General features: G+C 47.8%; 3 protein-coding genes across 3 annotated transcripts; all 3 read right to left on the bottom strand.

The window, feature by feature from the left end:
- Window positions 1-2,614: 2,614 nt before the first annotated feature.
- Window positions 2,615-7,915, bottom strand: LOC119355286 (threonine synthase 1, chloroplastic-like). The gene is made up of 2 exons (XM_037622075.1): window positions 7,544-7,915; window positions 2,615-3,726 (listed from the first exon to the last, which is right to left on the bottom strand). The coding sequence occupies exons 1-2, from the start codon at window positions 7,913-7,915 to the stop codon at window positions 2,884-2,886; spliced, it is 1,215 nt and encodes a 404-aa protein (XP_037477972.1). The 3' UTR covers window positions 2,615-2,883.
- Window positions 7,916-10,493: 2,578 nt separating this feature from the next.
- LOC119289952 (threonine synthase, chloroplastic-like) lies at window positions 10,494-12,368 on the bottom strand. The gene has a single exon (XM_037569115.1). It carries the CDS (start codon window positions 12,336-12,338, stop codon window positions 10,761-10,763), a length of 1,578 nt encoding a protein of 525 aa, XP_037425012.1. The 5' UTR covers window positions 12,339-12,368; the 3' UTR covers window positions 10,494-10,760.
- A 474-nt stretch (window positions 12,369-12,842) lies between these two features.
- On the bottom strand, window positions 12,843-16,757 carry LOC119289941 (peptidyl-tRNA hydrolase, mitochondrial-like). Its single transcript, XM_037569105.1, has 8 exons — window positions 16,464-16,757; window positions 15,986-16,070; window positions 14,136-14,203; window positions 14,002-14,052; window positions 13,851-13,924; window positions 13,688-13,746; window positions 13,529-13,605; window positions 12,843-13,337 (listed from the first exon to the last, which is right to left on the bottom strand). The coding sequence occupies exons 1-8, from the start codon at window positions 16,689-16,691 to the stop codon at window positions 13,203-13,205; spliced, it is 777 nt and encodes a 258-aa protein (XP_037425002.1). The 5' UTR covers window positions 16,692-16,757; the 3' UTR covers window positions 12,843-13,202.
- Window positions 16,758-20,186: the final 3,429 nt, after the last annotated feature.

The raw sequence follows: 20,186 nt of genomic DNA, 5'->3' as shown, positions 1-20,186 counted from the left end.
AGAGGAGGAGGAGGACAGAGATGGGTCGCTCAGCTCCGGTGACAAGCAAATCCAGTTGGATCCATTTTGCATTTTCGAGCGCTACTTTGGCGTGAAGGACGACAAGGGCGTCGGGAAAGGCAAGGGCAGCTGTGGATGATCTTCTCCATAGCTAGTATGTAGATTTTTTTTGCGGGTAAGCTAGTATGTTGATTGAACATGGCAATTTTTGGCAGTCCGATGGCATGTCCTCATGTAGTAGTCGGACGAAGTTGTTGCATTGTTTACGTTTACATATGAATCTGAGGTTTGCTAATAAAGATGTCCAGTTGTGCGAAGCAAGATTTGATATGTGACTGGTCAGTGTTCGTGGACCTGTCTGGGTGCATCTGCGGGCCTTTAGAGTCTACATTAGCAAGTTGCGGCTGTAGATGCACACCTGAAGAGTGTATGGAGAAGCCATGGGTGAAAATTCAGTGCCCTGATAAGATGAAGGTGGTGCTTTGGAGGCTGGCCTGTATTTGTCTTCCCACATGGGCGGGCACAGATTCTCAGCTCCAAGCGAGATCAATTCCTACAAGGTACGACTGTCATTGTAATCGTAAGGAAGATGAGAATCAATATGATTATAATGCTGATTTGGAGGATCTGGCACCTCCGTAATGAGCTAACTCATGGCAAGGAAACCCCTCCCGTGGAAGCATCGAAGGTACTTCTATGCAGCTATCTAAGCTCATTCCGCAAGGCTCGACAGTTCACCACAGAACAAGCCATCAAAGGCATGGCTCCTGTGGAGACGTTTGTACAGGTTCAACAGGATAAAGAACGACCGCCGGAGTCACCATGGCCGCCTCCACCAGCAGGCTGGTTGGCGTTATGAACATCGGTGGACGGTTCCGATGACCCGGCTGATGGATCCGATTTCAGATGGTGCAGGCATGATCTTGAGGAACAGGAGAGGTGAAGTAAATTTTTGCTGCATGCCAGTTGCTGTTCTTCTGTAATAGTAACGCGCTTGAAGCAGAGATCGAGCAATAATGATACTGTAGGTAGTACTATGTCGTTAGCCCTACAGTGGTCTACGCCTCCTGTTCTGGTGCAATCAGATGCGAGGGGTGCACTTGCTGCTATAAAAGAATCAGTGGTTAGGGGTGAAATGCCACTCGAACCCAGAGCTGTTGCCTGTCTTCAGAATTGCTGGTATAGTCGACTTGCCTCTGTTCTCGCACCGGTGTTTGCCAGGGTCTGAACCATTAGGTAGAGGATCAGCTGAAAGTAGAATCCTCCATTTAAGTGGTTCTCGCTTCTCCTTGTTCCTGCTCCTAACTCCTCCCGGGTAGTTCCCAATGTTTGGCACTTTCCATACTTCGTGGGTGCAACATCAACAAATTCGCTCAAATAAAGGATGCTTCTGCTGACAAATCTCCTAACGGCCAACTGGTGAAGGAAATCAAGATTTTTATGTCCTCTATAGGGAGTTCGAACCTGTTAAGATTGCTAGAACGCAAAACAGGGTAGCACATTGTCTTGCTAGTTATGCTCACTCGGCACGTAGCACCGCTTGTTGGTTGCAACGTGGCCCCCCTTCCATTACAGAACTTGTGTTAGCAGATTGTAACCCTAATTCTATGGAATAAATTCCCAAAAATATATATGTCCAAGAGCTATGGAAAGAAATAAAATATGCATATGGTATTTGCCTGAAGCTAACAAGCTATGTTGATATCATGCCATGGATATTGGGCCGAAATTCTAAATCGGCGAAGCTTCAGATTTCCAGGCCATATATGGCCTGGAAACAGGAACAGCTCCACTGCTCCAGTAATGGCGAGCTGGAGCTTCACCCCTTCCGTATGGTGGGTAAAATCAAAGTCTTACCTCTGACCTCATCATCAAAAAGAAAATGGTCTCTGCCACAGGAAGATGTTCTGCAGATAAATGTTGATGCGGCGACTTTTGCCCACTCTGAACAAGCTGGTCTAGGCGCCACTGTTCATGGATCAGTGCAGGCAGCGAATCGGGCTGCCATTCACCATGTTGGGATCCCAGAAGTGGCTGAAGCCCTTACATAGCGCCAGGTCTTTTAGCATGAGTTCAGGTTTTCATAAGATACATAAGGTAGTTCAGAGTTTTCAGAGGCAGGTACTTCAGACCACCTGCCTATCTTTGATAAATAAGGTGCAAAGTGAGTTTGACAGATCATCTACAGGCGCCAATGTCCAAGATTGTACCAAGAATAGAGCCTCGATGTTTTTATCTAGTAATTCTATTCATGTAAAATGTTGTAGTAATGGGACAGCTCATGTTGTTGCAAAATCTGCAGAATATGATCAATGCTGCTGGTACAATGAGGAACCTGAAGCTATGAGGACTAATGCTTCTAATGAAAAGATTGTGAATGAAAGGAAGGGTGCTGCCCATTGTCTAAATAAAAGTACGTAGAAAACTACAATGAAGAACTGAAAAGTCTCGACAAGACTCGATGTAAACTGGAATGCGAGGATATGCATATAGCACCTGAATCCAACTTCAGGTTTCAGTAGTCGCAGACTCCTTCAGAAGAAACATCAAATACTAGTGACAGTCCATAAAGCAGTGAACATTTCCAGCAAGCCAGTGCAACATGGAGCAAACAGACTGAATGATTGATTATTCAATGAACAACAACACAACACAACTGTTTATTATCCATAGAACACAACACGGTACAAGAGATAATCAACCCCACCCCCTAACCATTCCCCGCAGACGCCTACAAGAGTCTCACTCACCTACAAGATTTCAAATCAAGGGTTTCGAATGCTCCACACAGCAAACCAATCACATTTGAATCAGATGCATAAGACAATCGAATCGCAGTAGCCAATCGGAGGGGTCAGCAGCAGCAGCAGCAGGAGGGCAGGCTCACAGCTTACCCTTGAGCCTCTTCTTGAGGATGTCCATGACGGCGCTGAAGTCGGCCTTCATGCTGACCGGCGGGTTGGCGTACTTGCAGGCCATGTCCTCGATCTTCTGATCATGGTAGTCTATCTTGGATTGGGAGAACTTGAGGCCGTGCGCCATGCTGACGACCACTGTGCGGTCATTTGCCCCGATGGTGCCCTCTTCCCGGAGCTTGAAGAGCGCCGCAAGCGCGACCCCAGTGTGCGGGCACGCAAACATGCCAGTGCGGTCAGCGAGGGACATTGCGTTCATGAGCTCCTCCTCTGTGGCCTCCGCGATGATGCCATTTGTTGCCTTGAGTGCGACCACCGCACGGTCGACAGATACAAGGTCACCGATCTGAATCGCCGACGCAAATGTAGGCTCGGCCACTTGTGGCCGGAACTGCGTCCACCCTGACTTGTAGTAGCGGTACAGTGGGTTGGCATTGGCAGGCTGTGCGCAGACAAGCCGAGGCAGACGATAAACCAGACCAAGAACATGGCACATCTCGAATCCCTTGTAGAATGCATATATGTTTCCGAGCTTGCCTCCTGGGACAATGACCCAATCGGGGACCTCCCAATCAAACTGCTGCAGTATCTCAATGGCTGCTGTCTTCTGCCCCTCGAGCCTGAGAGAGTTGAGCGAATTGGCAAGGTAAATGGGCAGCTTAGCGGTCACCTCCCTGATGAGCCGCATACAGCCATCAAAGTCGGTGTCCAGGGAGAGCACGGTGGCGCCGTTGGCGATGGGCTGGATGAGCTGCTCGAGCGAGATGCGGTTGGCCGGGAGGAACACAATAGCTGAGATCCTAATCTCGATCTATGCCAACTCAACAAACACCATCGGAGACACCTGTAGAGCATCTTTATAATCACCCAGTTACGTTGTGACGTTTGATGGCACACTAAGTGTTCCTCCGGTATTCGGGAGTTGCATAATGTAACACCCCGGACACACCCGTCGGTGGTCGTTACTCCTGGCGGGATCTAGACTGGCCCCACAGATCAATACTAGTCTTTTCTACGCACTTTGTCCTCACTCATGCGCACCCGGGAGCAACTTCCCGGTCGGTCACCCATCCTGACACTACTCCAAGCCGAGCACGCTTAACTTTGGAATTCTATCCGAATGGGCTCCCGAAAAAGAAGGAATTCCTTATTGATATGAGTAGTCTATCATCCCTAATAAGCCAGGCTATCACACATAATCTCATAGTCATATGAACATGTATAAGTCATGAACAAAGAATAGCAACAAATTAAACGATCATCGTGCTAAGCTAACGGATGGGTCAAGTCACTCACATCATTCTCTAATGATGTGATCCCGTTAATCAAATGACAACTCATGTCTATGGCTAGGAAACTTAACCATCTTTGATTCAACGAGCTAGTCAAGTAGAGGCATACTAGTGACACTCTGTTTCTCTATGTATTCACACATGTACTCAGTTTCCGGTCAATACAATTCTAGCATGAATAATAAACATTTATCATGATATAAGGAAATATAAATAACAACTTTATTATTGCCTCTAGGGCATATTTCCTTCAATGCTAGGCCCGTCAAGTTTAACCCGAGTATTCTGCATGTGCAAAACTGGCTTGCACCCATTGTATGTAAACGTAGAGCTTATCACACCCGATCATCACGTGGTGTCTCGGCACAACGAACTATCGAAGCGGTGCATACTCAGGGAGAACACTTATACCTTGAAATTTAGTGAGAGATCATGTTATAATGCTACCGCCGAACTAAGCAAAATAAGATGCATAAAGGATAAACATCACATGCAATCAATATAAGTGACATGATATGGCCATCATCATCTTGTGCCTTTGATCTCCATCTCCAAAGCACCGTCATGATCACCATCGTCACCGGCTTGACATCTTGATCTCCATCGAAGCATCGTTGTCGTCTCGCCAACTATTGCTTCTACGACTATCGCTACCGCTTAGTGATAAAGTAAGCCAATTACATGGCGATTGCATTTCATACAATAAAGCGACAACCATATGGCTCCTGCCAGTTGCCTATAACTGTTACAAAACATCATCATCTCATACAACAAATTATATATCATCACGTCTTGACCATATCACATCACAGCAAACCCTGCAAAAACAAGTTAGACGTCCTCTACTTTGTTGTTGCAAGTTTTACGTGGCTGCTACGGGCTTAGCAATAACCATTCTTACCTACACATCAAAACCACAATGATTTTTCATCAAGTGTGTTGTTTTAACCTTCAACAAAGACCGGGCGTAGTCACACTCGATTCAACTAAAGTTGGAGAAACAGACACCCACTAGCCACCTGTGTGCGAAGCACAGAGGTAGAACTAGTCTCATGAATGCAGTCATGCAATGTCGGTCTGGGCCGCTTCATCCAACAATATCGCCGAATCAAATTATGACATGCTAGTAAGCAGTATGACTATTATCGCACACAACTCTTTGTGTTCTACTCGTGCATATAACATCTACGCATAGACCTAGCTCGGATACCACTGTTGGGGAATGCAGTATTTCAAAAAAAATTCCTACAATCACGCAAGATCTATCTAGGAGATGCATAGCAACGAGCGGGGAGAGTGTGTCCACGTACCCTCGTAGACCGAAAGCGGAAGCGTTAAACGCGGTTGATGTAGTTGAACGTCTTCGCGATCCAACCGATCAAGTACCGAACGTACGGCACCTCCGCGATTTGCACACGTTCAGCTTGGTGACGTCCCACAAACTCTAGATCCAGCTAAGGCTGAGGGAGAGTTTCGTCAGCACGACGGCGTGGTGACGGTGATGATGAAGTTACCGATGCAGGGCTTCGCCTAAGCACTACGACAATATGACCGAGGTGGAAATCTGTGGAGGGGGGCACTGCACACGGCTAAAATCAACTTGTGTGTCTATGGGGTGCCCCCTCCCCCTATATAAAGGAGTGGAGGAGGGGGGGGGCGGCCTCCTATGGCGCGCCCCAAGGGGGGATTCCTACTCCTACTAGGAGTAGGTTTCCCCCCTTTCCTAGTCCAACTAGGAGGGGGAAGGAAGGGAAGAGGGAGAGAAGGAAAGGGGGGGCGACCCCCTTCCCCAATTCGGATTGGGCTTGGGGGGGGGGCGCCCCACCACTTGGCCGCCTCCTCCTCTCTTCCACTATGGCCCATTAAGGCCCATTAAATCCCCGGGGGGTTCCGGTAACCCCCCGGTACTCCGAAAAATGCCTGAACTCATTCAAAACCATTCCGGTGTCCAAACATAACCTTCCAATATATCAATCTTCATGTCTCGACCATTTCGAGACTCCTCGTCATGTCCGTGATCACATCCGAGACTGCGAACAACCGTCAGTACATCAAATCACAAAACTCATAATACATATCGTCATCGAATGTTAAGCGTGCGGACCCTACGGGTTCAAGAACTATGTAGACATGACCGAGACTCATCTCCGGTCAATAACCAATAGCAGAACCTGGATGCTAATATTGGTTCGTACATATTCTACGAAGATCTTTATCGGTCAAACCGCACAACAACATACGTTGTTCCCTTTGTCATCGGTATGCTACTTGCCTGAGATTCGATCGTCGATATCATCACACCTAGTTCAATCTCGTTACCGACAAGTCTCGTTACTCGTTCCATAGTGCATCATCCCACAACTAACTCATTAGTTACATTGCTTGCAAGGCTATTCGTGATGTGCATTACCGAGAGGGCCCAGAGATACCTCTCCGACAATCGGAGTGACAAATCCTATTCTCGATCTATACCAACTCAAAAAACACCATCGGAGACACCTGTAGAGCATCTTTATAATCACCCAGTTACGTTGTGACGTTTGATAGCACATTAAGTGTTCCTCCGGTATTCGGGAGTTGCATAATCTCATAGTCATAGGAACATGTATAAGTCATGAAGAAAGCAATAGCAACAAATTAAACGATCATAGTGCTAAGCTAATGGATGGGTCTTGTCAATCACATCATTCTCTAATGATGTGATCCCGTTCATCAAATGACAACTCATGTCTATGGCTAGGAAACTTCACCATCTTTGATTAACGGGCCAGTCAAGTAGAGGCATACTAGTGACACTCTTGTTTGTCTATGTATTCATACATATACTGAGTTTCTGGTTAATACAATTCTAGCATGAATAATAAACATTTATCATGATATAAGGAAATATAAATAAAAACTTTATTATTGCCTCTAGGGCATATTTCTTTCATCTTATCCATGTCGTCGCTAAGCTAATTGCTAAAATGATGTCCAACCGACTTACCTCGCACATGAATGAGCTCTTCTCACACGCCAAACGTGCATTCATTAAAAAAAGATGCATCCACGACAATTTCATGTATGTGCGCAATCTCGCGAGACGCTTCTACCATTGGGAAACCCTAGCGTCTCTTCAAACTTGACATTAAAAAAAGCCTTCGACTCGGTTCGGTGGTCCTTTCTCCTCGAACTGCCTTGACACCTTGGTTTCCCACTTCACTTCATAGGTTGGGTTTTGACACTGCTGCCCTCGGCTTCATCGCGCATTCTGCTCAATGGCGTGCCTGACGATTCCACCAAGCTTGGTTGTGGGTTGAGGCATGGGAGCATCTACCTCCTGCTATTCATCCTCACATTCATGTGAAGGCCACGGCTCAGAGAAACCTTCATCCCCTTGGTGGAAATGCTATGTGTATCCATACTTCGCTTTACACGGATGACGTTGTTGTTTTTCTTGCACCCATTAAGGAGGACGTCCAGTTCTTCACGAGCACTCTCAAGCACTTTGGGGGTGTCGCTGGCCTTTTCACAAATTGTTCCAAAAGTTTTGTCGCCCCAATCCGTTCCGAAAATGTTGATCTTCCGGACATCCTCTAGTCCTGACTTGCCAAGTATTCCTCCTTTCCGACGAATATACCTTGGTTTGCCTTTGTCAAGAGATTGAAGAGAATTCACTACAAGCCCCTTGAGGACAATAGTCAGTTCACTCCTTGGGTGGGAAGGCATATTGCCTCAACGGGTCATGCGGTCTTGGTCAAGTCGATCCTCATGGCGATTACTATCTACTACATGACGGTGTTAGATTTACCGGTGGAGGTCAAGAAGAAGATCGATGCGCTCAGACGTGCTTTCCTTTGGGCAGGTTGTGATAAGGTCATAGGTGGAAAATGCAAGCTAAATTGGAAGCAAGTGTGCAAGTCCAACCTGCATGGAGGCCTTCGAATCCTAAATCTTGACAAGTTTTCCATTCCCCTTCGCCTCTGGTGCTTGTGGGCTGAGTGGCTTCACCCGTACAAGCCATGGTTTGGCTTGGGACTCCTTGTGATGCCAATGGCCGAGATATCTTTGTCGCGGCTACCAAGGTCCAAGTTGGGTATGGCATGTGTGCCAAGTACTGGGAGTCACCTTTGCTCAATGGGATTAGGCCCAAAGATGTGGCTCCAAAAATCTATGATTTGTCAAAGAAGAAAATTGCTTGGTTCAAATGGCTTTACACGACAACTACTTGACTTCCTAGGTGGACATTCTTCAAGGCATCCCCGTCGAACACATCTTTGAGTTTGTCAACCTTTGGGAGAGGCTCTCCCATGTCCACCTTAATATTGACAAGCCTGACACTATCACTTGGAAGTTCACTACTGGCGGACACTACTCGGCAGCGTCGACATACAAGGTGCAATTCTTTGGCCAGGCTGACAGGGCCATGATCCCGACTGTTTGGAAGATTTGGGCACCTTCTAAATACAAGTTCTTCGCATGGATGGCAATCAACAAATAGGATTGGACAGCAGACAAGCTTCATCATCGTGGCCTCATGGGTGGCCAAACTATAACCTTTGTTCCCCGTGCAAGCAGGTCCACCCATTCAGACTTTGGCACATGATCAAAGATTGTCTTGGTCACCATGAAGTGCATCCTTCGACCGGGGTGACGCGGCTTCCGCTAAAGAGAGGTGGAGCCACAATGCTACCAAGAAGACCCAATCGCGAGGGCTACTTGCTTCCTTGATGTTGCTTATCTCTTGGGGGGTTGTGGAAAGAGAGGAATGGACGGATCTTCCGTAATAATGCCGTTTCGGTGGGAGTCATCGTTGCTAGGATTAAAGAGGAGACCTATCTTTGGAGCATTGCAGGAGCAAGGCACTTGAGTAACGTAATGCCACATGAGTGGTTGTTGTAGTTCGGCCTTGGACCTTAACCTCTAAAACTTCTCTCTTAATCGATGAAAATGGCAAATCTTTTGCCTCATATCAAAATAAAAATAAAAACTAGGCCACGGACCTCTAGACGCCAGCTTCTAAACTACAAAGAAGAAAGAGGCCAAGAGGGGAGACGACTGCTACCATCTAAACTTACAGGAAAGCTTGGGATTTTATCAGGCTTACAACCTGGGCTGAAGACACTTTTTTTCCGGTCTGAACGTTGTTCCTCAGGGAAGGGTATCTCGTCCCACCTGAAGACTATGGAGAAGCCATGGGTGAAAATTCAGTTCCTAACAAGATGAAGGTGGTGCTTTGGAGGCTGGCCCATAATTGTCTGCCCGCAAGGTTCTCAACTCCAACTGAGATCAGTTCCCACAAGGTACGGCTGTAATTGTAATTGTAAGGAAGATGTGGATCGTTGCTTTTCTTTTTTACAGTGACAATATGTCCAAGAGCTATGGGTGGAAATAAATAAATATGGATATGGTATTTGCCTAAAGCTAACAAGCTTTGTTGATATCAGGCCATGGATATTGGGCTGAAATTCTGAACTGGCGAAGCTTCAGATTTCCATGATATATATGGCACTGGCAACAACTATACAACGCGGTATTTGGGGAAACAGGAACAGCTCCAGTAATAGCGAGCTGTATTGTGGGTAAAATCAAAGCCTGGCATGACCTCAATACCTCATCATCAAAAAGAAAATGGTCTCCGCCACAGGAAGATGTGTCGCAGATAAATGTTGATGCGGCGACTTTTGCCCACTCTGAAGTCTGAACAAGCTGGTCTAGGCGCCCTTGTTCATGGATCAGTGCAGGCAGCGAACCAGGCTGCCATTCACCATGTTGGGATCCCAGAAGTGGCTGAAGCCCTTGCATCGCGCCAGGTCTTTTAGCATGAGTTCAGGTTTTCATAAGATAAATGTTGTAGTTAAGAGTTTTCAGAGGTAGGTAGTTCAGACCACCCGCCTATCTCTGACAAATAAGGTGCAAAGTGAGTTTGACAGATCATCTACAGGCGCCAATGTCCAAGATAGTACCAAGAATAGAGCCTCGATGTTTTTATCTAGTAATAATTTTTATTCATGTAAAATGTTGTAGCAATGGTCCAGCTCATGTTCTTTCAAAATCTGCAGAATATGATCAATGCTGCTGGTACAAAGAGGAACCTGAAGCTATGAGGACCAATGCTTGTAATGAAAAGATTATGAATGAAAAGATGGGTGCTGCCTACTGTCTAAATAAAAGTAGAAAACTACAATGAAGAATTGAAAAGTTTCGACAAGACTCAGTGTAAACTGGAATGCGGGCATAGGCATATATAGCACCCGAATCCAACTTCAGGTTTCAGTAGTCGCAGACTCCATATACTAGTGCAACATGGAGCAAACAGACTGAATGATTGATTATTCAATGAACAGCAACACAACACAATCGTTTATTATCCATAGAACACAACACGGTACAAGAGATAATCAACCACACCCCCTAACCATTCCCCGCGGACACGCCTACAAGAGTCTCACTCACCTACAAGATATCAAATCAAGGGTTCGAATGCTCCACACATTTGAATCAGATGCACAAGACAATCGAATCGCAGTAGCCAATCGGAGGGGTCAGCAGCAGTAGCAGGAGGGCATCATACTCAAAGCTTACCCTTGAGCCTCTTCTTGAGGACGTCCATGACAGCGCCGAAGTCAGCCTTCACGCTGACCGGCGGGTTGGCGTACTTGCAGGCCATGTCCTCGATCTTCTGATCATGGTAGTCTATCTTGGACTGGGAGAACTTGAGGCCGTGCGCCGTGCTGACGACCACCGTGCGGTCGTTTGCCCCGATGGTGTCCTCTTCCCGGAGCTTGAAGAGCGCTGCGAGAGCGACCCCAGTGTGCGGGCAGGCAAACATGCCGGTGCGGTCGGCGAGGGACATTGCGTTCATGAGCTCCTCCTCCGTGGCCTCTGCGACGATGCCATTTGTTGCCTTGAGTGCGACCACCGCACGGTCGACCGATACAGGGTCACCGATCTGAATCGCCGACGCAAATGTAGGCTCGGCCACTTGTGGCTGGAACTGCGTCCACCCGGATTTGTAGTAGCGGTACAGCGGGTTGGCATTGGCGGCCTGTGCACAGACAAGCCGTGGCAGCCGATCAACAAGGCCAAGAACGCGGCACATCTCGAATCCCTTGTAGAATGCATATATGTTTCCAAGGTTGCCTCCTGGAACGATGACCCAATCGGGCACCTCCCAATCGAACTGCTGCAGTATCTCAATGGCTGCCGTCTTCTGCCCCTCGAGCCGGAGGGAGTTGAGCGAATTGGCAAGGTAAATGGGCAGTTCGGCGGTCACCTCCCTGATGAGCCTCATACAGCCGTCGAAGTCGGTGTCGAGGGAGAGCACGGTGGCGCCGTTGGCGATGGGCTGGATGAGCTGCTCGAGCGAGATGCGGTTGGCCGGGAGGAAGACGATGGCGGGGATCCCGGCGGCCGCGCAGTATGCGGAGAGCGCGGCGGAGGTGTCCCCCGTGGAGGCGCAGCCGACGCCGGCGATGGGGCGGGAGAGCGGGGCGCGGCGGAGGCGGTTGACCTGGCTGACGAGCACGGTCATGCCGAGGTCCTTGAAGGAGCCGGTGTGGGAGATGCCGCAGTGCTTGACCCAGAGGTCCTTCATCCCGGCGAGGTGGTCGCGGCCGAGGCGCTCGGCCCAGAAGAGGTTGGAGTTGCCCTCGAAGAGGGAGACGATGTGGTCCGGGTCGATCCCGGGGAGCACGAACTCCTTCTTGGACCAGACGCCGGAGCCGTAGGGCCAGACGGTGCGGCCGACGCGGGAGTCGAAGAGGTCCCGCCAGTAGGACCCCGGGTGGCGCGCGAGGGCGTCCATGTCGTGGCGCACGTCGAGCAGGCCGCCGGAGCTGGAGCGGTACACGATCTCGTCCAGGGAGTAGCGCTCGTCCGTGCCGGCCCCGCCGGGGCCTGGGGGAAAGGGCTCGTACCAGGCGGAGAAGCCGTTGGCCGGGGCGCGGTGCCGCGCCGCCTCCTCGCGGATGTCCTCGTCCGCCGCGCGCCGGGGCTTGTTGGTGGCGGCGGGGGCGGCGGCGTCGGTGGCGCAGCGGACGCGGCGGTGGGCGGCGGGGCGGAGGCGGAGCTGCGGCGCGGCAGAGCGGGGGCGGGAGAGGAGGAAGGAGAGGGATGGCGACGGGGAGGGGGCGTGGGTGGTGGCCGCCATGGTGGAGCTGGCGGCGGCAGCGGCGGGGATTGGGAGCAGTGGGTGGGATGTGGACTGTGGGGGTGGAGGAGGGTTTTAGACTGTAGCACGGGGTTGGTGGAAAGTGGAGACTGGAAAGCGGTAGAAAGTCTGATGGACGGTCCTGATTTGGCCGACATCTGACGAGCACCGTCTGTTCCATCAGATCACATCCAACTGATGGTCATTCAGACAAAGCTGTCCATTCTCATGATCAGATGCAGAAACACAATGTTCAATTTTTATCGACAAAAACATCCCAGGTTTTGAAATCAACCGGCTAAACATACCACACAAGTACTCGCTCCGTTCCGAATTACTTGTCGCAAAAATGGACGTATCTAGACGTATTTTAGTTCTAAATATATCCATATCCGAGACAAGTAATTCCGAACGGAGGGAGTGCATTTCTAGAAAGTACAATAACATCTACTATGCATCAACAGATTCACATAACCTAAGTTTCATTACAGAGTGGTTAAAAAATGCCAAAAAGGCGGCAATCAAGCCATGTAAAATAGAGAAACTCAACTGTTAGGTAAGGAGATCTGCTTGGAACAAAATCTGCTGATATAAACACTAGAACAAATAAATGCTTCACGCTGGAGACCGAAAACGTCGTACAACTGCAATTTTACAAGCTCTGGTGTGCGCTCCATTGGACGCCTCTACAAATGAATCTGGAATTCAGGATACATGTGCTCAAAATGAATCTGGAATTCAGGATACGTATGCTCAAAGGACAATGGTCCTCTGTGCTTTCTAGTTTCTGCAGCTACCTGAGTGACTCTTAACCTGAACAAACTAATTTACACTTCACAGTGTGCATCTCAGCGTTGTTTAAGGTCAGGTTATTTTCATCTCTTCAACGTTTTCACGTGGCTGTGGAGCTGGAGTGTTCACAAAGGTCGCACTCTTGTTGAACCCTTCCAGCAACATTATCCGCACCGCTTGCAAGCCCCTCAGAAACGTGGAATCAAGCTGCAAAAGATTGGGGTGGAGACAAAAGTTAGGTGATGCTGTGGTTGTTTCTACACATCGATATAGTGCTTCAGCTAGTCACTGAGTGCTTGCTTACAAGAAGAAAAAGCACAGGATCAGCGCAGAAGCAAATTTCCACGCGTTATATTTTTGTCAAAAATATGTACAATGCAATATGCAGGTAAAAGTACCTCTTCTTGTTCTTCCTTGCTGAATGCACGTAGAACAAAACCGATGGCTCCCATCATTCCAGTTGGCCGTCCAATGCCTGCACAACATTTGGGGGATTTGTATTTTCAGATTCGTCACCTCAGTGACAAAGGCGTTAAAGAAGCGATCGTTTAACATACCAACTCTTAGCCGCGGGAAATCACGGCTTTGTTTCAGATGGTGAATGGCACTTCTCATCCTGAAACATTAATCATATGTTAAGGTAGAACAAAGGCAAACGATTAAGAAGAAATAACAAAGAACCACAGAACAAAGCAGGATGGGAACAGGTTAAATAAATACCCATTGTGCCCACCATGTCCCCCCTTTGGCAGTAGACGTAGTTTTGCAAAGGGTAAGTCTAGATCATCGTAGATCTAGAAGAATCAAACAACAGTTTGTGAATAACTAGGAGCATCAAAACATGTATTATGAGCTAGTGGACAATATTTACCAGAACGACTTGATTAAGTGGTATCTTGAAATATGAAACCAGCTGGCCGACCTGCATAAGGCAGTCCTATTCAGTAAACAGGGCCTGCTGAAAATAGTGATCTGAAGCTGCATTATTAGAGTTGCTGTACTTACAGACTCACCACTTGCATTCATAAAAGTCTGCGGCTTGGCAAGCATTACAGGGACATCACCAATGAGGCCTATAAATACAAGGCAATAAGATCAACAATGCCGTTTCAGGAATTTAAATACTTATCCATGTCCATTGCGAACAAAAATTCAAGCATATGGAAAAAAACTAAGAACTTGCGTTCTAAGGACATAATTCTTGATTACACAAAGATTGGCATGTAGATACTTCTTACAGTACATTAACCAAAGATATAAGCCTAGTGCATAAAGGTCATGCAGGAATCGTTTTTCTCAAAAACAGAGTGCAACTACAAATGATGGGTTAACAGTTCACACCCATCTACTCCCTCCGTTCCTAAATATAGGTCTTTCTAGAGATTTCAACAAGTGACTACATAGGGAGCAAAACAATGATTACGAGTCGAACGACTAGTCTAGACTAGTCGCTCGACTAGTCTATGAGTCGCAAACTGGCTGTGACTCGGTTTCTCGTGTAGACTACTTGTATGAGTCGAGCCAGTCATCGACTAGTCGACGACTAGTCCAGACTAGTCGACATGTTCGAGTCGAACGACTCAAAAAACTGGGGGAGTATAAATATGATGCCTCATCCCGCGGGAGACCCAATCCTTTCTTTCCCCTCCTCACCTGGACGCGCCGCCGGCTGCTGGACGCGCCCGTCGAGCCCTCCTCGCGCCGCCGGCCGCTGGATGCCTGCCGCCGCGGATCTGAAGCTCCACCGTCGCCGGCCCCACGTCGCGGATCTGAAGCTCCACCGTCGCCTTCGTCTCGCGCCCCTCCTCGCGCCGCCGGCCCCTCGTGCTCTTCTCCTCTTCAGGCAGGTGAGCCTCAGTGCTGCTCTGCCTCGCTGCTGGATTGCTGGTGCTGCTCTGCCTTGCCCCTCCTTTCTCCTCCTCTTTCTTCTTGGCTTGCCGCTGCTGTTGCTCTGCTTCGCTGCTGGACTGCTGGTGCTGCTCTGCTTGCTGTTGGTGCTGCTCTGCTCGCAGATAGACTGCTGGTGCTGCTGTGCTTGCTGCTAGTTGCTGGTGCTGCTCTGCCTCAGTGACTCCACTTTGCTTGTTTCAATTGTATACTGTACTTGTATACTTATATAGTGTAATACTACATACTACTACTAGGTATTATTAGTTATGTACTGTAAGTTCAGTGCTACAGTACCATGTCGACTAGTCTTGCACTAGTCTAGACTAGTCTATGAGTCTCAACCTTGGAACGGCTCGTCGACTCTTCGACTCGTAAACGTTGGAGCAAAATGAGTGAATCTACACTCTAAAATATGTCTATATACATCCGTATGTGGTAGTCTATTTGAAATGTCTAAAAAGACTTATATTTAGGAACAGAGGGAGTATTAGACTATTACAACGTCCTGGAGTTGGATAATACTCCCTCCGTCTGGAAATACTTATCATCAAAATGGATAAAGGAAGATGTATCTAGACGTATTTTAGTTCTAGATACATCCCTTTTTGTTCATTTTGATGACAAGTATTTCCGGACGGAGGGAGTACTCAATAGAAAAAGCAAGAACATTTTATTGTGCTTTCTTACAGGAATGTGTGTCAGGAACAGAATGATGGATACCAAGTCTTAACCAACAAGCCTTATTTGGTTGCTCTCTATGTGAACAACTAGCGAAGTAAAAATAAGCTACCAGAAAACATAATTCAAAAACAGAGCTAGACATAATTTGAGCAGGCCAACATTTAGCTTGTTGCAGTGGTCAGTTATAAATTACTCCCTCCGTCGCAAAATAAGAGTATATCTCAAATGTATAGCTACGCACAGCTGCACTTTTTGTAGATCAACAAGCTTTATGTGGAAATTACCTTTCCCAACCATCGATTTGAACTGCTTAGTGCTGACAGATATCCCCTCAGCTTCTGCAATAGCATCAATCATCTCAAACCCAACCTGTATGCAACAACAGAATGGTTACCAACAGGATATAATAGTGATATACTGTAATCCAGAATATAGTTCAACTAATCACATTAATCGGGACAGTGCGCAGTTAACTGAAAGCCAAGAGTTTGTAGTATCAAGCAACCAAAAAGATAACACCTTTACCCTGGCGAAGAGCTTAGCATCAAAGCCTAATTTAGCCTTTCCAACCACGCAACATCAACGTTTGTAGACATAGTATAAATGGCTTCAGAAAATTGTGATTTCTAGCAAATACTACTAGGATTTATGAATTGCATCATGATTAACTTGGACAGTCGACAGGGCTACCAGCTGAAAACGCACAGTTCCTTTCAAGATAAGCAAAGCGGGATCCAGATAGCTGGATCGCCGGAATCTTACGTTGTGGCGGGTCCCCTTGTACATCCTGCCGGGGTTCCCGAGCCCGACGAACAGCCACGGCTTCTGGGCCGCGCCGGCGCCGGCGCCGGCAGTGGCCGAGGAAGAGGATGACGAGGCGGCGGTGCTGCTTGCGGGGCCGTTCGCCCCCATGCTTCTACGGCTCGAGCGGGCGAAGGAGATGCGCGGGGAGGTGAGGCGGGAGGCGGGGACGCCGGAGAGTAGCCGCATCGCCGCCGTTGTGGCTTCCCCTATAAAACGGGTCCGGGTTGACCCGGGTCCCAATCGTACACGGGATTCCCCTTTGACAAGCTGACCGCTCAGCCTATTGGGTATTGGGCTGGACTTGTGGACCAGCCCAATATAACTCTTACAGCCCGTTTGGCTGAAAGGAACAAAAAAAACTCAGGGCTTGTTTGGTTTGTGACTGATTTTGCCACAGTTTATCACAATGTGTTTGTCGCACTTGCTTTTATCTTAAGTGCTCAAATAGTCGCGACCTACCAAGAGATTGGCTAGCTAGGGTTTCTCGTGCCGCCGTCGCCCCCGCCATCTAAGAAAGGCGACTGCTACGAATAAGTCGGATGATTTCCTCGGGAAATCATCCGCCTAACCAGCCGTCCGATCTGACGGGGGTTGCCGTTGGATCGTAGCATAACCTCGTCTTCCTTCCCTATACGCAGCGCATCAGTTGGATCACAGCACAAACCTCGTCTTTCTTCCCTGTACCAAGCGCAGCAGCTTCCATGGCAGCACCGGTGGCGCCGCCGACGCTCCATTGCAACCTCCGGCGTGCTTCACTGCAGCTCCGGCAATGCTCCATTGCAACCCCGACGACCTTCCGGCGTGCTTCACTGCAGCTCCGGCGACGCTCCATTGCAACCCCGACGACCCTTCGGCCTGCTTCACTGCAGCTCCTGGCGACGCTCCATTGCAACCCCGACGACCCTCCGGCGTGCTTCACTGCAGCTCCGGTGACGCTATATTGCAACCCCAACCCTCCGGTGACGCTTCAGTGCAGCCGCGGTGGAGCTCCAATGGCCCCAAGAGCTCTCCAATGCAGCTCCGCCGCTGGCAACTTGCAGCATCAGTAGGTTGTATCGCAGTGTTGTGGCCATGGATGCGTTGCTCTGCATTGGAGCACAGATGGTCGTCGACGAGCGCGGCGCATCGCCGGCGGTACCGACGAGCGAGCGCCTCCCCCATACGCATTGCGTCGCACCCTCGAGGATGCAACACCGCGGCGGTGGCGTGCGGACTTCACCGTCTCTCCATTTGTGGTGGGATGCAGGAGCGTGGTGGAGCCGTCGCTCCCTTTTTCGCAGCACCGTGGCCGAAGTACGCCATGGGGGCTCTCCTCTTCTCGCGAGCAGAGATGGGAAAGAGAAAAAAGTGAGCGGGGATGAAAACGTGTGGAGGAGAGATGGGGTGAAGACATAAGGCCGGCTAAGCGAAGCGGTGGAGGGCGAGAGGACACGTGTCGATCAACGGGAGCGGCTTGCGTTTCGTTCTTTTCATCCGACTTAAAACAAACGTTTTCCTCTAAGAAATTACTTTGTATTTTCATTGTAATTCTTAGTCATAGGAGTTAGTTTGTATTTTCTTGAATCTTAAGTCCAAATCAGTGTACTTGTAATTGTTATGAGTATCAATAAAGTTGCAGGTGTTTCTAAAAAAAAGATCTTAGGTCCTCAAATAGTTAGCCACAATTTGACTTGTCTAGGGGAGTCTTGCTACATTTTTTATGCGTATGACATATGGGGCTTATTTTTCACAAAAGGAATTTTGCTTTAGGTGTGGCTAAAACCAAACAAACACCTAATTTGACAAAACTTGCCTAACTTAACATGTGGCAAAGTGTGGCTACAAACCAAACAACCCTCAATGATACGATGTTGATCTTCAAATTTTTACTCTTAGCCCAAGTGGTTTAGCAAATTGCAATTAAACATAATTCTATTTAAAATTAGCCTTTTCTTTCCCCTCTCGCAAGGCGACTAGGGAAAGCCTTCTTCCCTTCGATCTTCATCGGCGAGCCTGTCGATTTGCCTCCCCTCCGCTTGCAGCTCCGACGGCTGGTGGTGGAGGGTACTCCTGGTGCCTCGGCTTATATAGGTAGGGTTTTCGTTCTCGCAAGGACGACTCTCGGACAGATGACGACGTTTCTTCTTCGAGTCAGTCTCTTGGGCTCCGATCCTCCTCAAGTTCGTTTGTCGGGGCGGATTAGAGGAGCTCCAGCGTAGATTCCTGCCAGCTCCCGGGAGCAGCGAGGTTAGGGCTTCTCGTTGCATGCAACGACGAGATTTGATGTCAGGTTCTTTAGATCGATTCAAAGATTCAACGGCAACGACTGCGGCTCCTGAACGCTGGTCCTTAGGGGCACGTGCACGAAGACTTCCCAGCTGGTATCGACAAGGTCAGGCCGACTCTGGTATGGGAGCGGCAACAGCGGCGCGTCGGCGACTCGTTCGCGGCAACAATGGTCGTTAGGTTCTTTATGGATCTCGATGTAATTTTTATTATGTTTGGAATGCTTTGTACTTCCAATGAATTTTTATAATAGATATGGTATTTTTGCAAAAAAAAAGGTTTAGCAAATTGCATGTCTTACAACTGTATTTATTCATGCCACTCACATGGTATTGCTATGTCAAGTGTTATGTTGATCTTCTCTCTTTTTCCAAATACGTGAAGACATTGCTGGGAAGCATTGGGTTCAGTCTTGAGAGAGTAATGTTACTATTCTTTGCACAATTTTGACACCGTTTAGCTCGGTTCTTGCCTAGTACTTGGGAAACCATCAGTTACTTCTAGAAATAAGGAGAAATACATGTATATATCCAAACCATGTTGGTGTGTGTGTGAGCACTCAGGAAGTCTTATGCCTTGCTATGTAATGTCAGTTTTAGAAGCTTAAAATCTGATAACTACTATAGTAAGTTTGCTTACATGCTTCCCATGGTGTTTGCAGGGAAACAAAGAAGCCACAAGTTTAAACCAATATCTGCATGCAAGTTCAAGCCTCTTCATTCAATGCAATTTTTTTATTTTTATGGTCTTAATATATTTGGAATGGCAAGTTCTCTTTTATCTTCCATACCGTGCTTAATACAAGCCATGAACCTTCGAAGATCTTGGTTTTCGACCAACCAAAATTTTAGCCTTCAATGGTCCTTGAAAGATCTTGTCGCTATTAGTATCTGCATTTTGGATTATTACATTTGACATATTTGAATGCGTGAATGTGTGAAGATGATGTTGTTTAGATAGATCTTGTTGATCTTGATCATTGAAAAAAATACACAATTATTTTGGGTTAATTGTCATTTTTAGGTTTTAAATGTGTTAATGTACATATTGAGATGTGCATGTTGATTATGATTACAATTCAACATAGCAGCTGATACGTGTCCAACGTATCTATAATTTTTGATTTTTTTGAGAACTATCTATAATTTTTGATTGTTCCAATGCTATTATATTATCAATCTTGGATGTTTTATATGAATTATTATGCTATTTTATATCATTTTTGGGATAGCCTATTAACCTAGTGCCAAGTGTCAGTTGCTATTTTTTCCTTGTTTTTGTCTTCACAGAAAAATCAATACCAAACGGAACGAAACTTTTTGACGATTTTTCTTGGACTACAAGACACCCTGGAAGCTTCGGGAGGAGGCCAGAAAGTCACGAGGTGGACACAAGCTCACAAGGCGCGCCCTAGCC

The sequence above is a fragment of the Triticum dicoccoides genome, chromosome 1A, assembly GCF_002162155.2.
Source record: "Triticum dicoccoides isolate Atlit2015 ecotype Zavitan chromosome 1A, WEW_v2.0, whole genome shotgun sequence".
NCBI classification, from domain to species: domain Eukaryota; kingdom Viridiplantae; phylum Streptophyta; class Magnoliopsida; order Poales; family Poaceae; genus Triticum; species Triticum dicoccoides.
The sequence above is the reverse complement of the archived record's forward strand: the minus strand, read 5'-3'. Positions and strand labels throughout refer to the sequence as shown.